The sequence below is a fragment of the Oncorhynchus keta genome, chromosome 15 (genome assembly GCF_023373465.1).
Source record: "Oncorhynchus keta strain PuntledgeMale-10-30-2019 chromosome 15, Oket_V2, whole genome shotgun sequence".
Taxonomy (NCBI): Eukaryota; Metazoa; Chordata; class Actinopteri; order Salmoniformes; family Salmonidae; genus Oncorhynchus; species Oncorhynchus keta.
This window is the reverse complement of record NC_068435.1, coordinates 17650789-17673385: the sequence shown is the minus strand read 5'-3', so window position 1 is coordinate 17673385 and position 22597 is coordinate 17650789. Positions and strand designations below refer to the sequence as shown.

The 22597-nt window shown below is 42.0% G+C and overlaps 1 protein-coding gene across 1 annotated transcript in view; it reads right to left on the bottom strand.

Annotated features, from left to right (window-relative positions):
* Positions 1-3666: 3666 nt before the first annotated feature.
* Positions 3667-22597, bottom strand: part of LOC118394553 (phospholipid phosphatase-related protein type 5) — a 54788-nt gene continuing 35857 nt past the window's right edge. Inside the window, exon 6 of the mRNA XM_035787831.1 lies at positions 3667-5914. Within this exon, the coding sequence (XP_035643724.1) occupies positions 5885-5914 (30 nt within the window). The 3' untranslated portion in view covers positions 3667-5884. The remainder of the gene's footprint in view (positions 5915-22597) is intronic.

Below are 22597 nucleotides of genomic sequence, written 5' to 3'. Positions count from 1 at the left end.
TCTTTATACCCACCATTGTTCTGGCAACATGGTCATACATCCACCACTTGTCTGGCAACATGGTCATACATCCACCGCTGGTCTGGCAACATGGTCATACATCCACCACTGGTCTGGCAACATGGTCATACATCCACCACTGGTCTGGCAACATGGTCATACATCCACCGCTGGTCTGGCAACATGGTCATACATCCACCACTGGTCTGGCAACATGACCTGAACAAACACTGTACAATTAACAACAACATAGTTGGGTTCCTATTTGCTTTGTTAATTGGATTAATCCAGATGTTCTTTATTTCTTGTTTTTTTGTTGTACTTTTTGTACATTTTATTTATTTGTGTTCTTGTTTGTCATTTTACTGCATTGTAAGGAGCTAGAAACATAATACTTTCACTGCACTTGCTATAACAGATTTTAGAGTTTTGGCTGCTCTAGGATTTGATCACTACTGTATGTCCTGTGGTCTTGACTGTCAGAGTTGCAGGATCTATCGTTTGGCTTGATAGCTAGCAGCTAGCTGGCTGTTTGGATTCAAATAATCTGTTTGTAAGGATTACACCAAGGACTGCATGCTGTGTCCAGGGGTAGCAGAGTCAGTCCAGGGACTGTTCAGGGAATGCTCCTAACCTCTGCCAAGATGTGGTGGCTTTTCAGCAGCCGTGGCATCACCAAAGCTGGGTGCTACATTCCTGGCAATGGAGCACCAGTACCAAAACAGCAGCGTCAGTGGAGTGACTGACCATTCAGAGAAGCAGGTGCGGTGCACTGTTGTTTCTCCTTGGCTACTCCATGAATGCCCCCTCCACTGCCTTTCCAGTCCAAACTGGATCAACTTCATCCCAAGCTGACTGAGACCTTCAATCACGCTCAATAAAAAAAAGTGTTTGTTGTATTACTTTTGATGTGCTTTGAGATTCAAGTTCAAAAATGTATTCATTATTATTATATGAGTAACCCAAGTATGCCTAGTAGGCTAGGTCTACTGCATAACCTAGGCCTACTGTGTAACCTAGGCTTACTGTGTAACCTAGGCCTACTGTGTAACATAGGCATACTGTGTAACATAGGCTTACTGTGTAACCTAGGCCTACTGTGTAACCTAGGTCTACTGTGTAACCTAGGCTTACTGTGTAACCTAGGCCTACTGTGTAACATAGGCATACTGTGTAACATAGGCTTACTGTGTAACCTAGGCCTACTGTGTAACATAGATGTACTGTGTAACCTAGGTCTACTGTGTAACCTAGGCTTACTGTGTAACCTAGGCCTACTGTGTAACATAGATGTACTGTGTAACCTAGGCTTACTGTGTAACATAGATGTACTGTGTAACCTAGGTCTACTGTGTTATATATATATATATTGTTTTGCAAATTAAGAGGAACACAATTGAAATATGTTTTCTAAATGTTTCGTATTGTGTTTTAATTGATCAAATAGACCTATCTATAACCCGTACATTTTGATGTGATTAGATACAGTTCCATTGTAAAGTGGAGACCAGTAGGAACTAATGGACAGAGAATAATAGGAGAAAGCCTCAGTAAACTATAATGAGAAGACTAGAATATCCACGCAGAATTACCTACATAGGGATATGTGTGTCATGTATGTGTCATACGGTCAAAGTTGTCTTTTCGATTGGCTATTATATTGTATATGCCATACACTGCATGACCACACACACACACACACACACACACACACACACACACACACACACACACACACACACACACACACACACACACACACACACACACACACACACACACACACACACGCACACGCACACACACACACTGCATATCCATCCAAAGAGCAAGCCTAAAAGAAAAGATGAAAGTAGGATGTGTTGGCTGACTGACAAGACTGCAGCCAGAGTCTGTCCATTAGCGGTGGAGATGAGAGCAGAGGGCTCTGAGGGAGACGGAGACATCTGTACAGGAACACAGAGAAGAGAGCAGAGCAGGGCTGGGAGCATCTTTGGCCTGGCCTGATCTCTAACAGCAGCAGAGCCACCAGTCCAAACCCACCACCTGAGAGAAAACCCTGCTCATTGTTCTGTGCAGAGAGAGAAACAGAGAGAAACAGGCAGACGCAAGCATGCACACATTTACACACACATACACACTAGTGCTGAGCGATTATCCAAAATGTTGGTTAGTTTTCACTTTTTAAACAACTAATTGACCGACATTGGTTCAATTATTTGAATTCCATTTTGTTATTTTTTTTTCGATGTGCAGTTTCTGTAGAGATAAACCAGATCAAGCCTGTGTGATGTAGTAGGGAGTTGTAGTTTCCAACAGGTTAATATTCTACATAATTTTACTCATTTTCTGCACTAAACTAACTACAATTACCATAATCCATTGCGTGCACGCTTAAACTTCTCTGTTCTGTGCGGAGCAAGACAAGGAGAATGAGAGAAGAGAGAACGCACAATCGACAGGGATAGAAAGCAGTTGCTACGCGAGCCTCAAAATCTTGATAGTGATCTTGATAGTTGGTATTAAGTAGTCATAAAAGTATGCCTTATTTACTTTGAATAACTACTAAAATAGTGATTTTGTCAGACAGCATACAGTATGCAGCAGCTCTATAGAGATGAGATGATGACTTGGAAGGAAATAATAAAGACATCAAATATTTTATCAAAGTAATGTGACTAAATTATGGTTAATAAGTGATAGGCAGTAATGGGCAGTCACTACCATCATGAAACTTCTATTAATTTATAATTCCGTGTTGGTACAGCATTCCACTCACATGTATAGTGCATTTCATGTAAAAAAAAAAAATAATCTAAACCGAAAGCTGTGATTATTTTTTCATTATCAAACCGAAACCGAACGGACTTCAAAAAGCACTAATCGCTCAGCACTAACAAACACACAAAAACCTTCCTCAATGTGTGTTAACAAAAATACTAAAATGTTAATATAAAGTATAAAAAATACATAATTCTGTCCAATAATTAGAAATTCAACTTAACTAAAGCAGCAGTCAAATATTTCTCACTAACCATCATACCCTTTTCCAAACATGACACAGCAGCCCATGATGAGAAGCAGTGAAGGAAATGCTACATGTCTCCCAGTCAGTTGCTAGGAGCAGATAAAAAGAAGCTTCATTACAGCTAATCAATATAAACCGGAGCTGCCATGGTAACAAATCGTGCAAAGCTGCAAAGTAAATGTCTCGTTGAATATTAATTTGAAATATTTAACACACCTATTTACTATGCCACTGACTTTCTTTCCAGTAGTCCTAGATGATCTGGAGTAGTCGGCCTATATTTTACATACAAGATATAAAGTTGTTTTAACGGAATCCATATTAGGAAGTCATCAGATAGTTTTGCTTGATATATGAAGTCCTAATATGGATGCCGTATACCTAGTATGGGATGCCAAACCACAATTATGAGCCACATCCACAGTAGTTTCAATTTAGGTAACTGTACATGTTCTTTGTCAAGGGCATTTGTTCCTCTGCTGTATAGCCCACATATACCAGTAACCATTTGGTTGTGAATTAAATTGGCCTAACCTTTTGAGTGGTGCAGTAGTTGGCCCTACATCTTTTCTTTCCAATATATGTTTTGCTCTGTCATCATCACCAGTCTGATACATATTCAACACAACAAACATGCCTGAGTAGAACATATTTATTTAGATTATATTCAAATACATTTCACCCCGCAACTTTCTCACGGTTTGGTTCTTGTACATGTTTCTACAGTGTAAGATGTGCTGCTGCTGGGCTACTGTTACTCATGGTGACAAGATCAATAAACAAAGATCAGGTAGAATGGGACAATATCAAAACAGAAGAGTCATAGAGGTTAGAATAGTAACACAATCTGTACAAAGGAAAAGAACAACACTCAGAAACTAAAATCAAAACAATACACAAATCCAACTTTAATATGATACATTTGATTTGATATATAATAATTCATATATCTTTACATCTTTTTGAAAGTACCATAATGGTTGACAGTGAACATCTCCAGAATCATTCAAATGTCCCATACATTTCTAGAAAAACTAGGACAAATAATGATTTTATTAAATTTTAAACGCATAAAAACCATAGAATCAAAGTGTACATGGATAGAAACCTCTAACGGCCCATGAATACCAACACTCTCAATGTTCAGATGATATCTATGAGACATTTAGGGGACATACAGTAAGACATGTAGGTAAACAGTATAAGGGTATAAAAATGTCATCATGGAGAAGAACATACAACAGGAGATTTCCTCAAACTGTGGTGGTCTAAAAACAACTTCAACCACAATGCATTCGGGAAACTGACGTCTAGTCGTGCATCAACTATGAATCTCATTGCTGGCCTGTGAGTTTAAAACAATACTCCATATTGTACTAAACAAGTAACTGCCATATCAACATACAGTATGAATCAATACACAAAACATATAGCATATCAATTTAATGAAATGTTTCAAATGTACAAAAAGATCAATGCTTTCGCAACACATGAAAATAGAACTGAGGAATAAAAACACCCTCTAAAAAAACATCTTTAAATTTCCATCTTATTTCCATAATAGCTCTGTTGCCTGACTGTGGCAATATTATGGTTGTTGATTGTCTGGCAAGCCCTAAGCAACATCCTTCAACCCACAAGAGAAAATGATGTTGAAACGTTTACCAAGCACACATACAGTACACATGCACACACATGTACGGATCCATTCGCACACGTACACAGTCGCACACCCACGTATTTCTAGCTAATCGCAAGAGGGATTCCTCTGAAAACTACCAATAAAGACTATACTAAAATGTCAGTGATCTTTGGATCATCGTTCTCTCAGGTTGGGAAAATCTAAACAGAAATAAACCCACAGAGTGGCTCTGACAACATACAGTTTGGATTGCACAGGTTACAATGCATACATCATACTGTCAAGCCAACACATATGACATAATAAGAAATAAACATAATACAGGTTTACAGTTGGGCTACAGGATTCCTAATCTTTGAGGAAATAAAAGTGCATATACAGCAGTATTATGTTTGTTTGATACAGTATATAAAATAAGGAATACTTTTGGGGAATTCAATGAACGCCAGTAATCAGCAGGGCAGAAGAGCAGCTTGGCATTTTATTGGGATGACTCGTGTTCTGGAGGCAGGTCTGCAGAGTGCTCACTTGCTGGCACAGTCACAAAGTCAAACAATCTGATTTGAAACCTGAACTGAATAATAATGTTAACCACACTGCTAACCCTAATGCCTAACCTTAACCTTAAATTAAGACCAAAGAGCAAATGTTTGTTTCAATGAATTTTTACGAAATTGCCCATTTTTACATTGCAGCTGGCCCATCTAGCGGAAATCACTCACTTCTGCCACCAGGGAAAGATTCATGACAATAAACGTCAAACTGCAACAGGAGAGAGAGAGGAATGAAGAAGAAGAAAGAAGGAGAGAAAATGTTGACTGGTTGGAAAATGTAAAATAAACTGGTAAAGCTACAGAAATATCTCCAATTCCTTTGGAATAATCAGGGTGAACATAATGTTTGATTGGAAATAGTGTCATACTGTATAGGTCAGGGTTGGGGTCAATTATAATTAAAGTCACTCAGTTAATTCTGGAAGTTATTTAAATATACAATTCAAAAACTGAAAAGGTTTTCAGTTTATTGAGAAGTAAATTGTTGAATCAGAATTTCAGTTTTATGCCTGAATTGAAATGTAATTGATCCCCAACCCTAGTATAGATACACATCAACATCAGGATCAGTGTGGCCCTCCCTCCCTCTGGCGACCATGATGACTGATAAGCGAGCAGCAACCACGTCCAAACAATGTGTGTCATGTGACACATTCATTGTCATGTAACCTCGGCAAAAGTAATAGGATTCTAAAGAGAAAAGAAGAAAAAATGTAAAGAACAGCGAGATATCTTCAATGATTAAACACATTCCAGGATTAGACCAGAAATGCCATACTGAAGCATTTATTAAGTATACTGATTCAGACAGATCAAACAGTAGGCTACTTGGTATCATGATGATAATTGCGGTCTCGATTTAACGGAAGAAGAAGATTGCTTATATTATTGGTCAATTTACTACAAAGTTTTTAAAAAACATCTGACAAGATGCAGCATAGTATCGGTCCAATTATATCTTCATCCCCAACATCTCCACCTTTCCTTTCTTCAATGATGTAGCAACCCTTACATAACCATCAGCTAATGAGTCGGTTGCTTTTATTTGACCAGCTGAGGTGCTTGTCGGGCTGGCTGTCCACACACGTAGACACGCACACACGTAGACACACACGAAGACACACACCAGGGTTTCCGTTAAGCAATTGCCGGCTTTTGGCTGATTAAAAAATATTTAAAGCCGATAAATAAAACTGTTGCTGGCCAAAATGACTAGGAGAAAAAAATTGCCAAAATAATGCTTTTTTATCATTGATGGAAATACCAGGCGATGGAAATACATTTGACCATCATGCTCATTTGTCTGTAGGTTCATTACCATCATTTAGTGGAATTAACTTGGCCTGTGTATATTTGCGTTAGTCATCATGCATCTTATTTATCCAACACAACTACCACACAGCATACAGAGCCTATCTTGAGCGGGATTTCTCCTGCTGCTACTCAGCCGGTTGCTGCTGGAGTAAAATATGCTTTTATAAGCCCATTCATTTCGCAACAATTCTAAATACAATCCTGTGTTAAAAACTGTTTTGGTGCACGATTAAAAAGAGCTACTATTTTATTTCTCAACTGGTAATTGAAGCACGCCTCCCATTCACCATTCAAGTGCCGGCAACAGGATATTAACGTGTCACCCACCACTTTACAATGTGAGCTGGAGGCAGTATGCATTTTGAAAACATACTTAATTGTTTGAAACCTGAAAGTTTTATTTCATATTATGAGGAATTATGAGTTTTACCTTTCTTCAAAGTAGCCTATAGGCTAACTGGGACCATGGAAAAATGAAGTTATTTTATAAAGACTTTATAGGCAGCGCGAGTTTCAAGTCTGGGGTAGTTTACAATTTATCATACAATTTCTTCTGTACTGAATGCCAGTTATGATTTTCATAAATGCATTTTTTTTAGAACAGCTTAATTTCAATAATAATGTTTTAGTTTCTCAAAATCATTGTAATGTGGTTAATCATAAGAATTAAAATAATACTATACTATCAAAAAACTATACTATACTATCAAAAAATGCGAGATCACCAGCCTCTGCCATATGGAGACATTGATACACCGTGATTCCATTGGCGGCTAAAGAAATGAGAGCATGGAACTTATAACCTATTAGGCCAATGCAACAGCAGGCCAATAACTTCCATTGCTATTTCACATCGAGGATTGGTGATTATCGAGGGGGAGATGGTTGGAAAGATTTTCAAATAGCCCACTGTGAGGATGTATTAGTTTTAATATACTATCATTCAAAATGGATGTTAAAAAAAACAACCAGATTTCCTGCATTTCTGCGCAGCAGGCCAAGTACTTCTATGCATGCTGAGGAGTGAGCGCTCCTTGCTCACATGTAGCACTCCAAACGAACAACGAAAAAAAATTACAAAACTCGTAAATGACGGTTATGAAATAAACCCAAACATGTTTCTCACAAGTCTAGCAGGTTGTGAACTCTGCAAACAATATTTCCACTCCAAGAATGAGAACGGTAAATTACTGTAATTAATACATGCATCAAAAGAAATGAATGTAACCAAATAACGGGGATTAATGGTATATTTACTACCAGTGACATATGTAATGGGGATTTTTTTTTAAATGCATAAAAAGGGCAAATAATTCACACAATAAAACAATTAATCTCCCGAGTGGCACATCGGTCTAAGGCACTGCATTGCAGTGTTGCAGCGTCACTACATGGTGGCGCACAACTGTTCCAGCGTCATCCGGGTTAGGGGAGGGTTTGGCCGGGGGGGCTTTACTTGGCTCATTGCGCTCTAGCGACTCCTTGTGGTGGGCTGGGCACCTGCAGGCTGACCTCAGTCGTCAGTTGAACGGTGTTTCCTCAGGCACATTGGTGCAGCTGGCTTCCAGGTTAAGCAAGCAGATGTTAAAACTTCTTTGGGATAGGGGGCAGCATTTTCACTTTTGGATGAAAAGTGTGCCCAGAGTAAACTGCCTCCTACTCAGTCCCAGATGCTAATATATGCATATTGTTATTAGTATTGGATATAAAACACTCTGACGTTTCTAAAACTGTTTGAATTATGTCTGTGAGTATAACATAACTCATATGGCAGGCAAAAACCTGAGTAAAAAGTCCAAAAAGGAAGTGGGAAATCTGAAGTTTGTAGTTTTTGAACTCACCCCTATCGAATACACAGTGGGATATGGGATATTTTCCACTTCCTAAGGCTTCCACTAGATGTCAACCGTCTTTAGAACATGGTTTCAGGCTGCTCCTGTGAAGGGGGTGCAGATGAGAGCTGTTTGACTAAGGGGTCTGCCAGCAGCCTCGTTCTCAGTCACGTGTATTTCTCATGAGTGGTATCTCTCGTTCCATTGCTTTTCTACAGACAATGGAATTATCCGGTTGGAACATCATTGAACATTTATGATAAAAACATCCTAAAGATTGATTCTATACTTAGTTTGACAAGTTTCTTCGACCTGTAATATAACTTTTTTAAACTTTTCGTCCGACTGGACCAGAACGCGCTTTTGGATTTGTTTACCAAATGCCCTAAAAAAAAGGGCCATTTGGACATAAATGGACATAAATGATGGACATTATCGAACAAAACTAGCATTTATTGTGAAACTGCGATTCCTGGGAGTGCATTCTGATGAAGATCATCAAAGGTAAGTGAATATTTATAATGCTATTTATGACTAATGTTGACTACCCAACATGGTGGATATTTCTCTGGCTGATTTGGGCTCTGAGCGCCATTCTCAGATTATGCTTTTTCCGTAAAGTTTTTTTGAAATCTGACACAGCGGTTGCAATAAGGAGAAGTGTATCTAAAGTTCCATGCATAACAGTTGAATTTTCATCAACATTTATAATGAGTATTTCTGTGAATTCATGTGGCTCTCTGCACAATCACCGCATGTTTAAGAACTACTGAACGTAACACGCCAATGTAAAAATAGATTTTTTGATATAAATATGAACTTTATCAAACAAAACATAAATGTATTGTGTAACATGAAGTCCGATGAGTGTCATCTGATGAAGATCATCAAAGGTTAGTGATTAATTTTATCTCTATTTGTGCCTTTTGTGACTCCTCTCCTCTGGCTGGGTTTTTCTGTGAGTTGGTGGTGACCTAACATAATCGTTTGTGGAGCTTTCGCTGTAAAGCACTTTTAAAATCAGACACTGTGGCTGGATTAACGAGAATTGTATCTTTAAAATGGTGCCTAATACTTGTATGTTTGAGAAATGTAATTTATGAGATTTCTATTGATTTGTATTTGGCGCCCTGCAATTTCATTGGCTATTGGCGAGGGTTCCGCTAGACAGGTTAAGAAGCGCGGATTGGCGGGTCATGTTTCCGAGGACGCAGGACTCGACCTTCACCTTTCCTGAGCCCATTGGGGAGTTGCAGTGATGAGACAAGATCGTAATCACGAAATTGTGGAGAAAAAAGGGGTCCATTTTTGTATTTATTTTTTAACTATGAATGCGCAAGAATTGGCAGGAGACAGACTTGACTATACCTTCGTCACTTACCCCTCCCCTTCTTCTTGTCTCAACATTTTAAATTATACTCATGACACATTTTCATTTTAGATGCTTTTTTCACACATATGTTAGATAGATTTTGCAACAATTAGCTAGGCCTATTGCCAGGTGTGCTGCCCAAATTGAGGGCTCAACAAATAGGCATCAACCTAGGAACTTGTGATTTGAAACAATACACAGCAATTTAAAATACGTTAATGATCCTCGATTCCTCTGTGGCTGTCATGCTTTCTGGTGAGCTATTTTTCCTGATTTTATTTCCGTATAGAGAGGGGTAATTTAACAATTTTGGCAAATTTACATTTTTTTGCCTTTAAAAAGTATTCTGACCCCTTGACATATTTCACATTTTGTTATTGCAGCCTGAAATTAAAAATGTATTAAAATTATTTAGTTTCTCATCCATCTACACAAAACACCCCATAATGAAAAAGTGAAAACATGCTTTTAGAAATGTTTGAAAATTTATTGAAAATAATAATTTACATAATTATTCACGCCCCTGGGTCTATACATGTTAGAATCACCTTTGACAGGGATTAAAGCTGTGAGGCTTTCTGGGTAAATCTCAAAGAGGTTTACATGCCTGGATTGTATAATATTTGCCCATTATTTGTTTCAGAATTCCTCAAGCTCTGTCAAATCAAATCAAATCAAATTTTATTTGTCACATACACATGGTTAGCAGATGTTAAATGCGAGTGTAGCGAAATGCTTGTGCTTCTAGTTCCGACAATGCAGTGTCAAATTGGATGTTGATCATTGCTAGACAACCACCAAACTTGACCATATATTTTCTAGCGTATTTAAGTCAAAACTGTAACTCCAGTGTAGATTTGGCCTTGTGTTTTAGGCTATTGTCCTGCTGAAAGATCAATTCATCTCCCAGTGTCTGGTGGAAAGCAGACTGAACCAGGTATTCCTTTAGGACTTTGCCTGTGCTTAGTACCATTCCATTTTTATCCTGAAAAGCTCCCAAGTCCTTAACTATGACAAGCATACCCAAAACATGACACAGCCACCACTTGAAAATATGGAGAGTGGTACTCAGTATTGTATTGGATTTGCCCCAAACATAAAATGTTGTATTCAGGACAAAAAGTGAATTTCTTTCCCACAATTTTTGCAGTATTACTTTAGTGCCTTGTTGCAAACATGATGCATGTTTTTGAATATTTATTCTATACTTCTTTTCACTCAGCCATTAAACTCTGTAACTGTTTTGAAGTCACCATTGGCCTCAAGGTGAAATCCCTGAGCGGTTTCCTTCCTCTCCGGCAACTGAGTTAAGAAGAAAGCCTGTATCTTTGTAGTGACTGGGTTACACCAGCCAAGGTGTAATTAATAACTTCACCATGCTGAAAGGGATATCAATGTCTGCTTAATTTGTTTTACCCATCTACCAATAGGTGCCCTTCTTTGCAAGGCATTGGAAAACCTCCCTGGTCTTTATGATTGAATCTGTGTTTGAAATTCACTGCTCGACTGAGGGACCTTACAGATGTGTGGGGTACAGAGATGATTTAGTCAATAAAAAAGAATGTTAAACACTATTATTGCACACAGAGTGAGTCCAAGTAACTTATTATGTGACTTGTTAAGCACGTGTTTACTCCTGAACTTATTTAGGCTTGCCATAAAAAAGGGGTTGACTACTTACTGACTCTTGACATTTCTGCTTTTCAATTTTAATTAGTTTCCAAAAAATTCAAAAAAGCATTATTTCACTTTGACACTATGGGGTAGTGTGTGTAGGCCAGTGACACAAACATCTAAATGGAATCAATATTAAATTCAGACTGTAACACAACAACATGTGAAAAAAGTCAAGGGGTGTGAATACTTTCTGAAGGCACTGTATTTTCATTTACTTCCCTATTGGACCCACTGCTATGCCATTTCTTTCCTGTTCTATTGGTTTTCATATCAACTTTCTTTTGTTGTCTGGAACCCAAGGTGCAATCCTAGTCATATTAGCAACCCATCGTAGTTGTTTTATCTTTAGATTTCCCCTCTAAGTTTCAAACAGACATTTTTATCTCTGTCACATATGGAACCGCTATAAGGTGCACTGTTAAGAATGGTGTTTTCCTGTGAATTGCATTTTGGCAATTAGTTGCATGTTCTGTTAAGATGCATTATCAAGCACCCAATGCATATGGGTCCATTAAATTTCTCAAATGGCCAGTAAATTAAAATCTTCCCGGTCCCTCTTACACACACACACACACACACACACACACACACACACACACACACACACACACACACACACACACACACACACACACACACACACACACACACACACACACACACACACACACACACACACACACACACACACACACACGGCCTGCATGAAGTTGAAGCTAACACACTGTACAGCTTCTGGTTTGCCTCTAAGCATATAGCAAAGCTCCTGGAGATGAATGATTTAGTCTTTGGAGGCTCTATAGTGGTAGGGAATGCTAGGCCATGCATTGCAGGGAAATAAAGTCGCTGACCTTCTTGGTAATCTTGATGAAGTGCCTTGTGGAGACCAGGTGCTCCACCTATATGAATCCCCAATGAGTCAGGGAAGTTACTGTCATGTTTTTGTCTTATATTGTCTTGTCATTATGCTTTCCCTTCTGTTCGTTTCCCCCTGCTGGTCTTATTAGGTTCGTTCCTATTTTCTCTCTCCTTCCCTCTCTCTCCTCTCTCTATGTTCCGTTCCTGCTCCCAGCTGTTCCTCATTCTCCTAACTCACTCATTTAGTCTTTTCACACCTGTCCCCTATTCTGTCCTCTGATTAGAGTCCCTATTTCTCCCCTTGTTTTCCGCTTCTGTCCTTGTCGGATCCTTGTATGATGTTCGCTGTGCTGTGTCTTGGTCTCGCCCTGTCGTGTCTTGTCTCCTTCAGATGCTGCGTGTGAGCAGGTGTCTGAGTCCGCTACGGTCGGTGCCTTCCCGAGGCAACCTACAGTTAATGGTCGAGTCTCCAGTCTGTCCTCGTCACTACGAGTGGATTTAAGTTTTTTATGTTTTGTTTTCTGCTCTGATTGTCCAGGAGTTTTGCTCTTATCCTTTACTGGAATAAAGACTCTGTTTTCGCCAAGTCGCTTTTGGGTCCTCATTCATCTGCATAACAGAAGGATCCGACCAAGAATGGACCCAGCGACTACGGATTCTCGTAACACTGCCGTCGAGATCCAGGGAGCCATGCTCGGCAGACACGAGCAGGAATTGTCTGCTGCTCGTCATGCCGTTGAGACCCTGGCCGCTCAGGTTTCCGACCTCTCTGGACAGTTCCAGAGTCTTCGTCTCGTGCCACCTGCTACTTCCTGGTCTGCCGAGTCTCCGGAACCTAGGGTTAATAACCCACCTTGTTACTCCGGGCAGCCCACTGAGTGCCGCTCTTTTCTCACCCAGTGTGATATTGTGTTCTCTCTCAACCCAACACATACTCAAGAGAGAGAGCTCGGGTTGCTTACGTCATATCACTCCTTACTGGCCGGGCTCGAGAGTGGGGCACAGCTATCTGGGAGGCAAGGGCTGATTGTTCTAACAATTACCTGAGCTTTAAAGAGGAGATGATACGGGTTTTGATCGTTCAGTTTTTGGTAGGGAGGCTTCTAGGGCCCTGGCTTCCCTATGTCAAGGTGATCGATCCATAACGGATTACTCTATAGAGTTTCGCACTCTTGCTGCCTCAAGTGACTGGAACGAGCCGGCGCTGCTCGCTCGTTTTCTGGAGGGACTCCACGCAGAGGTTAAGGATGAGATTCTCTCCCGGGAGGTTCCTTCCAGTGTGGACTCTTTGATTGCACTCGCCATCCGCATAGAACGACGGGTAGATCTTCGTCACCGAGCTCGTGGAAGAGAGCGCGCGTTAACGGTGTTTCCCCTCTCCGCATCGCTACCATCTCCTCCCTCCGGCTCAGAGACTGAGCCCATGCAGCTGGGAGGTATTCGCATCTCGACTAAAGAGAAGGAACGGAGGATTACCAACCGCCTGTGCCTCTATTGCGGACTTGCTGGACATTTTGTCAATTCATGTCCAGTAAAAGGCCAGAGCTCATCAGTAGCGGAGGGCTACTGGTGGCGCTACTACTCAGGTCTCTCCATCAAGATCCTGTACTACGATGTCGGTCCATCTACGCTGGACCGGTTCGGGTGCTACATGCAGTGCCTTGATAGACTCTGGGGCTGAGGGTTGTTTTATGGACGAAGCATGGGCTCGGAAACATGACATTCCTCTCAGACAGTTAGGGAAGCCTACGCCCATGTTCGCCTTAGATGGTAGTCATCTCCCCAGTATCAGATATGAGACACTACCTTTAACCCTCACAGTATCTGGTAACCACAGTGAGACTATTTCCTTTTTGATTTTTCGTTCACCTTTTACACCTGTTGTTTTGGGTCATCCCTGGCTAGTATGTCATAATCCTTCTATAAATTGGTCTAGTAATTCTATCCTATCCTGGAACGTTTCTTGTCATGTGAAGTGTTTAATGTCTGCTATCCCTCCTGTTTCTTCTGTCCCCTCTTCTCAGGAGGAACCTGGTGATTTGACAGGAGTGCCGGAGGAATATCATGATCTGCGCACGGTCTTCAGTCGGTCCAGAGCCAACTCCCTTCCTCCTCACCGGTCGTATGATTGTAGTATTGATCTCCTTCCGGGGACCACTCCTCCTCGGGGTAGACTATACTCTCTGTCGGCTCCCGAACGTAAGGCTCTCGAGGATTATTTGTCTGTGTCTCTTGACGCCGGCACCGTAGTGCCTTCTTCCTCTCCTGCCGGGCGGGGTTTTTTTGTTAAGAAGAAGGACGGTACTCTGCGCCCCTGCGTGATTATCGAGGGCTGAATGACATAACGGTTAAGAATCGTTATCCGCTTCCCTTATGTCATCAGCCTTTGAGATTCTGCAGGGAGCCAGGTTCTTTACTAAGTTGGACCTTCGTAATGCTTACCATCTCGTGCGCATCAGAGAGGGAGACGAGTGGAAAACGGCGTTTAACACTCCGTTAGGGCATTTTGAGTACCGGGTTCTGCCGTTTGGTCTCGCTAATGCTCCAGCTGTTTTTCAGGCATTAGTTAATGATGTACTGAGAGACATGCTGAACATCTTTGTTTTTGTCTACCTTGACGACATCCTGATTTTTTCACCGTCACTCGAGATTCATGTTCAGCACGTTCGCGTGTACTCCAGCGCCTTTTAGAGAATTGTCTCTACGTGAAGGCTGAGAAGTGCGCCTTTCATGTCTCCTCCGTCACTTTTCTCGGTTCTGTTATTTCCGCTGAAGGCATTCAGATGGATCCCGCTAAGGTCAGGCTGTCAGTGATTGGCCCGTTCAAGGTCACGTGTCGAGTTGCAGCGCTTTCTAGGTTTCGCTAATTTCTATCGGCGTTTCATTCGTAATTTCGGTCAAGTTGCTGCCCCTCTCACAGCTCTTACTTCTGTCAAGACGTGCTTTAAGTGGTCCGGTTCCGCCCAGGGAGCTTTTGATCTCCTCAAGAAGCGTTTTACGTCCGCTCCTATCCTCGTTACTCCTGACGTCACTAAACAATTCATTGTCGAGGTTGACGCGTCAGAGGTGGGCGTGGGAGCCATTCTATCCCAGCGCTTCCAGTCTGACGATAAGGTTCATCCTTGCGCTTATTTTTCTCATCGCCTGTCGCCATCGGAACGCAACTATGATGTGGGTAACCGCGAACTGCTCGCCATCCGCAGCCCTAGGCGAATGGCGACAGTGGTTGGAGGGCGACCGTTCCTTTTGTCGTTTGGACTGACCATAAGAACCTTGAGTACATCCGTTCTGCCAAACGACTTAATGCACGTCAAGCTCGTTGGGCGTTGTTTTTCGCTCGTTTCGAGTTTGTGATTTCTTATCGCCCGGGTAGTAAGAACACCAAGCCTGATGCCTTATCCCGTCTCTTTAGTTCTTCTGTGGCTTCTACTGATCCCGAGGGGATTCTTCCTTATGGGCGTGTTGTCGGGTTGACAGTCTGGGGAATTGAGAGACAGGTTAAGCAAGCACTCACTCACACTGCGTCGCCGTCTTGTCCTAGTAACCTTCTTTTCGTTCCTGTTTCTACTCGTCTGGCTGTTCTTCAGTGGGCTCACTCTGCCAAGTTAGCTGGCCATCCCGGCGTTCGAGGTACTCTTGCTTCTATTCGCCAGCGCTTTTGGTGGCCTACTCAGGAGCGTGACACGCGCCGTTTCGTGGCTGCTTGTTCGGACTGCGCGCAGACTAAGTCAGGTAACTCTCCTCCTGCCGGTCGTCTCAGACCGCTTCCCATTCCTTCTCGACCATGGTCTCACATCGCCTTAGACTTCATTACCGGTCTGCCTTCGTCTGCGGGGAAGACTGTGATTCTTACGGTTGTCGATAGGTTCTCTAAGGCGGCACATTTCATTCCCCTCGCTAAGCTTCCTTCCGCTAAGGAGACGGCACAAATCATCATCGAGAATGTGTTCAGAATTCATGGCCTCCCGTTAGACGCCGTTTCAGACAGAGGTCCGCTTAATTCACGTCACAGTTTTGGAGGGAGTTCTGTCGTTTGATTGGTGCTTCCGTCAGTCTCTCTTCCGGTTTTCATCCCCAGTCTAACGGTCAAGCAGAAAGGGCCAATCAGACGATTGGTCGCATACTACGCAGCCTTTCTTTTAGAAACCCTGCGTCTTGGGCAGAACAGCTCCCCTGGGCAGAATACGCTCACAACTCGCTTCCTTCGTCTGCTACCGGGCTATCTCCGTTTCAGAGTAGTCTGGGTTACCAACCTCCTCTGTTCTCGTCCCAGCTCGCCGAGTCCAGCGTTCCCTCCGCTCAGGCGTTTGTCCAACGTTGTGAGCGCACCTGGAGGAGGGTGAGGTCTGCACTTTGCCGTTACAGGGCGCAGACTGTGAGCCGCCAATAAACGTAGGATTAAGAGTCCTAGGTATTGTCGCGGCCAGAGAGTGTGGCTTTCCACTCGTAACCTTCCCCTTACGACAGCTTCTCGTAAGTTGACTCCGGTTCATTGGTCCGTTCCGTGTCTCCCAGGTCGTCAATCCTGTCGCTGTGCGACTGCTTCTTCCGCGACATCTTCGTCGCGTCCATCCTGTCTTCCATGTCTCCTGTGTCAAGCCCTTTCTTCGCACCCCCGTTCGTCTTCCCTCCCCCCGTCCTTGTCGAGGCGCACCTATTTACAAGGTACGTAGGATCATGGACATGCGTTCTCGGGGACGTGGTCACCAGTACTTAGTGGATTGGGAGGGTTACGGTCCTGAGGAGAGGAGTTGGGTTCCATCTCGGGACGTGCTGGACCGTTCGCTGATTGATGATTTCCTCCGTTGCCGCCAGGATTCCTCCTCGAGTGCGCCAGGAGGCGCTCGGTGAGTGGGGGGGTACTGTCATGTTTTGTCTTATATTGTCTTGTCATTATGCTTTCCCTTCTGTTCGTTTCCCCCTGCTGGTCTTATTAGGTTCGTTCCCTATTTTCTCTCTCCTTCCCTCTCTCTCCTCTCTCTATGTTCCGTTCCTGCTCCCAGCTGTTCCTCATTCTCCTAACTCACTCATTTAGTCTTTTCACACCTGTCCCCTATTCTGTCCTCTGATTAGAGTCCCTATTTCTCCCCTTGTTTTCCGCTTCTGTCCTTGTCGGATCCTTGTATGATGTTCGCTGTGCTGTGTCTTGGTCTCGCCCTGTCGTGTCTTGTCTCCTTCAGATGCTGCGTGTGAGCAGGTGTCTGAGTCCGCTACGGTCGGTGCCTTCCCGAGGCAACCTACAGTTAATGGTCGAGTCTCCAGTCTGTCCTCGTCACTACGAGTGGATTTAAGTTTTTATGTTTTGTTTTCTGCTCTGATTGTCCAGGAGTTTTGCTCTTATCCTTTACTGGAATAAAGACTCTGTTTTCGCCAAGTCGCTTTTGGGTCCTCATTCATCTGCATAACAGTTACATTGGGCCATTCGTCAAAGCAAAAGAGGATGCCCTCATCTCGCTAACATGAGGTGTGTGAGGTGAATAAGAGGCGGATATGTGGAGAGGTGTGTGTGCGTGCGCATGTGCGTGCATGCGTACGATGAACAAAGCCTTAATGGCAAGAATGATCAAATTTGTAGTAGGTTATGTTTGAGGGACAAGATGTACTTTAGGTGTACTATAGAAATCAAACATCCAATGGAAAGCAGTTTCACTCAGTGTACAATGTAGCGTTGCGGCAAGGAGGATATATCTAAATGCATTTCCACACTGAATGCATTGCCACACTCAACATCACCATGGCCATAGGCCATCTGGAAACAGAGTACAGAAGGTGACCCAAATACATCTGACACATTAGGATGTTTTAGAAAACCCTTTAGAGACAGGCTCACTGCTCCCCAGACTGCCTGACTGCCTGGCTGCCTGACTTCCTGGTTGCCTGCTACAGCATTCAGAGATTTGAACAGAGTTCATTAATAAACATCCCATAATCAAGACAGTTGTTAGTAATGAAGGATATCATGTCTTACTACTAATACAAAAAGTAATAATAGTATTGGCAAGGCAACATGTGTATTTTAAAGGGCATTATAGTTTTTCCTGGATGAAACTATTGTTACATACGGGATATATGAATTCAACTGAAAACCATAAACAAAACAGAACTTTGTCATTGGACAAAAACTTGAATTTTGCGATACATGTATCCCCATCCATCTACAAACACAGTGTATTCCAGTAGTGTTCTTCTCTCCTGTCAGTTATAGGGTTACTCCAACTTCCAATGGTCTGAACAGTGATCTCCTGCCATTTATAGGGTTACTCTAGCTTCCAATGGTCGGAACAGTGATCTCCTGTCAGTTATAGGGTTACTCTAGCTTCCAATGGTCGGAACAGTGATCTCCTGTCAGTTATAGGGTTACTCTAGCTTCCAATGGTCTGAACAGTGATCTCCTGTCAGTTATAGGGTTACTCTAGCTTACAGTGGTCTGAACAGTGATCTCCTGTCAGTTATAGGGTTACTCTAGCTTACAGTGGTCTGAACAGTGATCTCCTGTCAGTTATAGGGTTACTCTAGCTTACAGTGGTCTGAACAGTGATCTCCTGTCAGTTATAGGGTTACTCTAGCTTACAGTGGTCTGAACAGTGATCTCCTGTCAGTTATAGGGTTACTCTAGCTTACAGTGGTCTGAACAGTGATCTCCTGTCAGTTATAGGGTTACTCTAGCTTCAAATCAATAAACCGCAAATGGGCAACTTATGCCAATTACACACACACACACACACACACACACACACACACACACACACACACACACACACACACACACACACACACACACACACACACACACACACACACACACACAGCTTTGTAGTTATCAAAACACTTTGTACAGACAGGTAACAGAGCCAGGTTTTTACTCTTACCTTATCTGTTTACACTGTGTGGTTTATCCCAAAGTAACACTGTGTGGTTTATCCCAAAGTAACACTGTGTGGTTTATCCCAATGTAACACTGTGTGGTTTATCCCAATGTAACACCGTATGTGGTTTATCCCAATGTAATAATCAGTGTGGTTTATCCCAATGTAACAATCAGTGTGGTTTATCCCGATTTAACACTGTGTGTGGTTTATCCCAATGTAACAATCAGTGTGGTTTATCCCAATGTAACACTGTGTGTGGTTTATCCCAATGTAACACTGTGTGTGGTTTATCCCAATGTAACACTGTGTGTGGTTTATCCCAATGTAACACTGTGTGTGGTTTATCCCAATGTAACACTGTGTGTGGTTTATCCCAATGTAACAATCAGTGTGGTTTATCCCAATGTAACAATCAGTGTGGTTTATCCCAATGTAACACTGTGTGTGGTTTATCCCAATGTAACACTGTGTGTGGTTTATCCCAATGTAACACTGTGTGTGGTTTATCCCAATGTAACAATCAGTGTGGTTTATCCCAATGTAACACTGTGTGTGGTTTATCCCAATGTAACACTGTGTGTGGTTTATCCCAATGTAACAATCAGTGTGGTTTATCCCAATGTAACAATCAGTGTGGTTTATCCCAATGTAACACTGTGTGTGGTTTATCCCAATGTAACACTGTGTGTGGTTTATCCCAATGTAACAATCAGTGTGGTTTATCCCAATGTAACACTGTGTGTGGTTTATCCCAATGTAACAATCAGTGTGGTTTATCCCAATGTAACAATCAGTGTGGTTTATCCCAATGTAACAATCAGTGTGGTTTATCCCAATGTAACAATCAGTGTGGTTTATCCCAATGTAACACTGTGTGTGGTTTATCCCAATGTAACAATCAGTGTGGTTTATCCCAATGTAACACTGTGTGTGGTTTATCCCAATGTAACAATCAGTGTGGTTTATCCCAATGTAACACTGTGTGTGGTTTATCCCAATGTAACAATCAGTGTGGTTTATCCCAATGTAACAATCAGTGTGGTTTATCCCAATGTAACAATCAGTGTGGTTTATCCCGATGTAACAATCAGTGTGGTTTATCCCAATGTAACAATCAGTGTGGTTTATCCCAATGTAACAATCAGTGTGGTTTATCCCAATGTAATAATCAGTGTGGTTTATCCCAATGTAACAATCAGTGTGGTTATCCCAATGTAACAATCAGTGTGGTTTATCCCGATTTAACACTGTGTGTGGTTTATCCCAATGTAACAATCAGTGTGGTTTATCCCGATTTAACACTGTGTGTGGTTTATCCCAATGTAACAATCAGTGTGGTTTATCCCAATGTAACAATCAGTGTGGTTTATCCCGATTTAACACTGTGTGTGGTTTATCCCAATGTAACAATCAGTGTGGTTTATCCCGATTTAACACTGTGTGTGGTTTATCCCAATGTAACAATCAGTGTGGTTTATCCCGATTTAACACTGTGTGTGGTTTATCCCAATGTAACAATCAGTGTGGTTTATCCCAATGTAACAATCAGTGTGGTTTATCCCAATGTAACAATCAGTGTGGTTTATCCCAATGTAACAATCAGTGTGGTTTATCCCGATTTAACACTGTGTGTGGTTTATCCCAATGTAACAATCAGTGTGGTTTATCCCGATTTAACACTGTGTGTGGTTTATCCCAATGTAACAATCAGTGTGGTTTATCCCAATGTAACAATCAGTGTGGTTTATCCCGATTTAACACTGTGTGTGGTTTATCCCAATGTAACAATCAGTGTGGTTTATCCCGATTTAACACTGTGTGTGGTTTATCCCAATGTAACAATCAGTGTGGTTTATCCCAATGTAACAATCAGTGTGGTTTATCCCAATGTAACACTGTGTGTGGTTTATCCCAATGTAACAATCAGTGTGGTTTATCCCAATGTAACAATCAGTGTGGTTTATCCCAATGTAACAATCAGTGTGGTTTATCCCAATGTAACAATCAGTGTGGTTTATCCCGATTTAACACTGTGTGTGGTTTATCCCAATGTAACACTGTGTGTGGTTTATCCCAATGTAACAATCAGTGTGGTTTATCCCAATGTAACAATCAGTGTGGTTTATCCCAATGTAACACTGTGTGTGGTTTATCCCAATGTAACACCGTGTGTGGTTTATCCCAATGTAACAATCAGTGTGGTTTATCCCAATGTAACACTGTGTGTGGTTTATCCCAATGTAACACTGTCTGTGGTTTATCCCAATGTAACACTGTCTGTGGTTTATCCCAATGTAACACTGTCTGTGGTCGATCCCAAAGTAACACTGGCTGTGGTTGATCCCAATGTAACACTGTGTGTGGTTGATCCCAATGTAACACTGTGTGTGGATGATCCCAAAGTAACACTGTCTGTGGTTGATCCCAATGTAACACCGTGTGTGGTTGATCCCAATGTAACAATGTGTGTGGTTGATCCCAATGTAACAATGTGTGTGGTTGATCCCAATGTAACAATGTGTGTGGTTGATCCCAATGTAACAATGTGTGTGGTTGATCCCAATGTAACAATGTGTGTGGTTGATCCCAAAGTAACAATGTGTGTGGTTTATCCCAATGTAACAATGTGTGTGGTTGATCCCAATGTAACAATGTGTGTGGTTTATCCCAATGTAACAATGTGTGTGGTTGATCCCAATGTAACAATGTGTGTGGTTGATCCCAATGTAACAATGTGTGTGGTTGATCCCAATGTAACAATGTGTGTGGTTGATCCCAATGTAACAATGTGTGTGGTTGATCCCAATGTAACACTGTGTGTGGATGATCCCAAAGTAACACTGTGTGTGGATGATCCCAAAGTAACACTGTCTGTGGTTGATCCCAATGTAACAATGTGTGTGGTTGATCCCAAAGTAACACTGTGTGTGGTTGATCCCAATGTAACACTGTCTGTGGTTGATTCCAATGTAACAATGTGTGTGGTTGATCCCAAAGTAACACTGTGTGTGGTTGATCCCATAGTAACACTGTGTGTGGTTGATCCCAAAGTAACACTGTGTGTGGTTGATCCCAAAGTAACACTGTGTGTGGTTGATCCCAAAGTAACACTGTGTGTGGTTGATCCCAAAGTAACACTGTGTGTGGTTGATCCCAAAGTAACACTGTGTGTGGTTGATCCCAAAGTAACAATGTGTGTGGTTGATCCCAAAGTAACACTGTGTGTGGTTGATCCCAAAGTAACAATATGTGTGGTTGATCCCAAAGTAACACTGTGTGTGGTTGATCCCAATGTAACAATGTGTATGGTACAGTATATACTGTAGCTAATCACCTGTATGAATCTATTTAGGAAAATAGACATTAGCAGACAGACACTATCTCCCTCAGGGACCGGGATTGTGGACTCTTGGCTGTGACATTGAAAGAGTTTAAAATAATTGTACCTGTA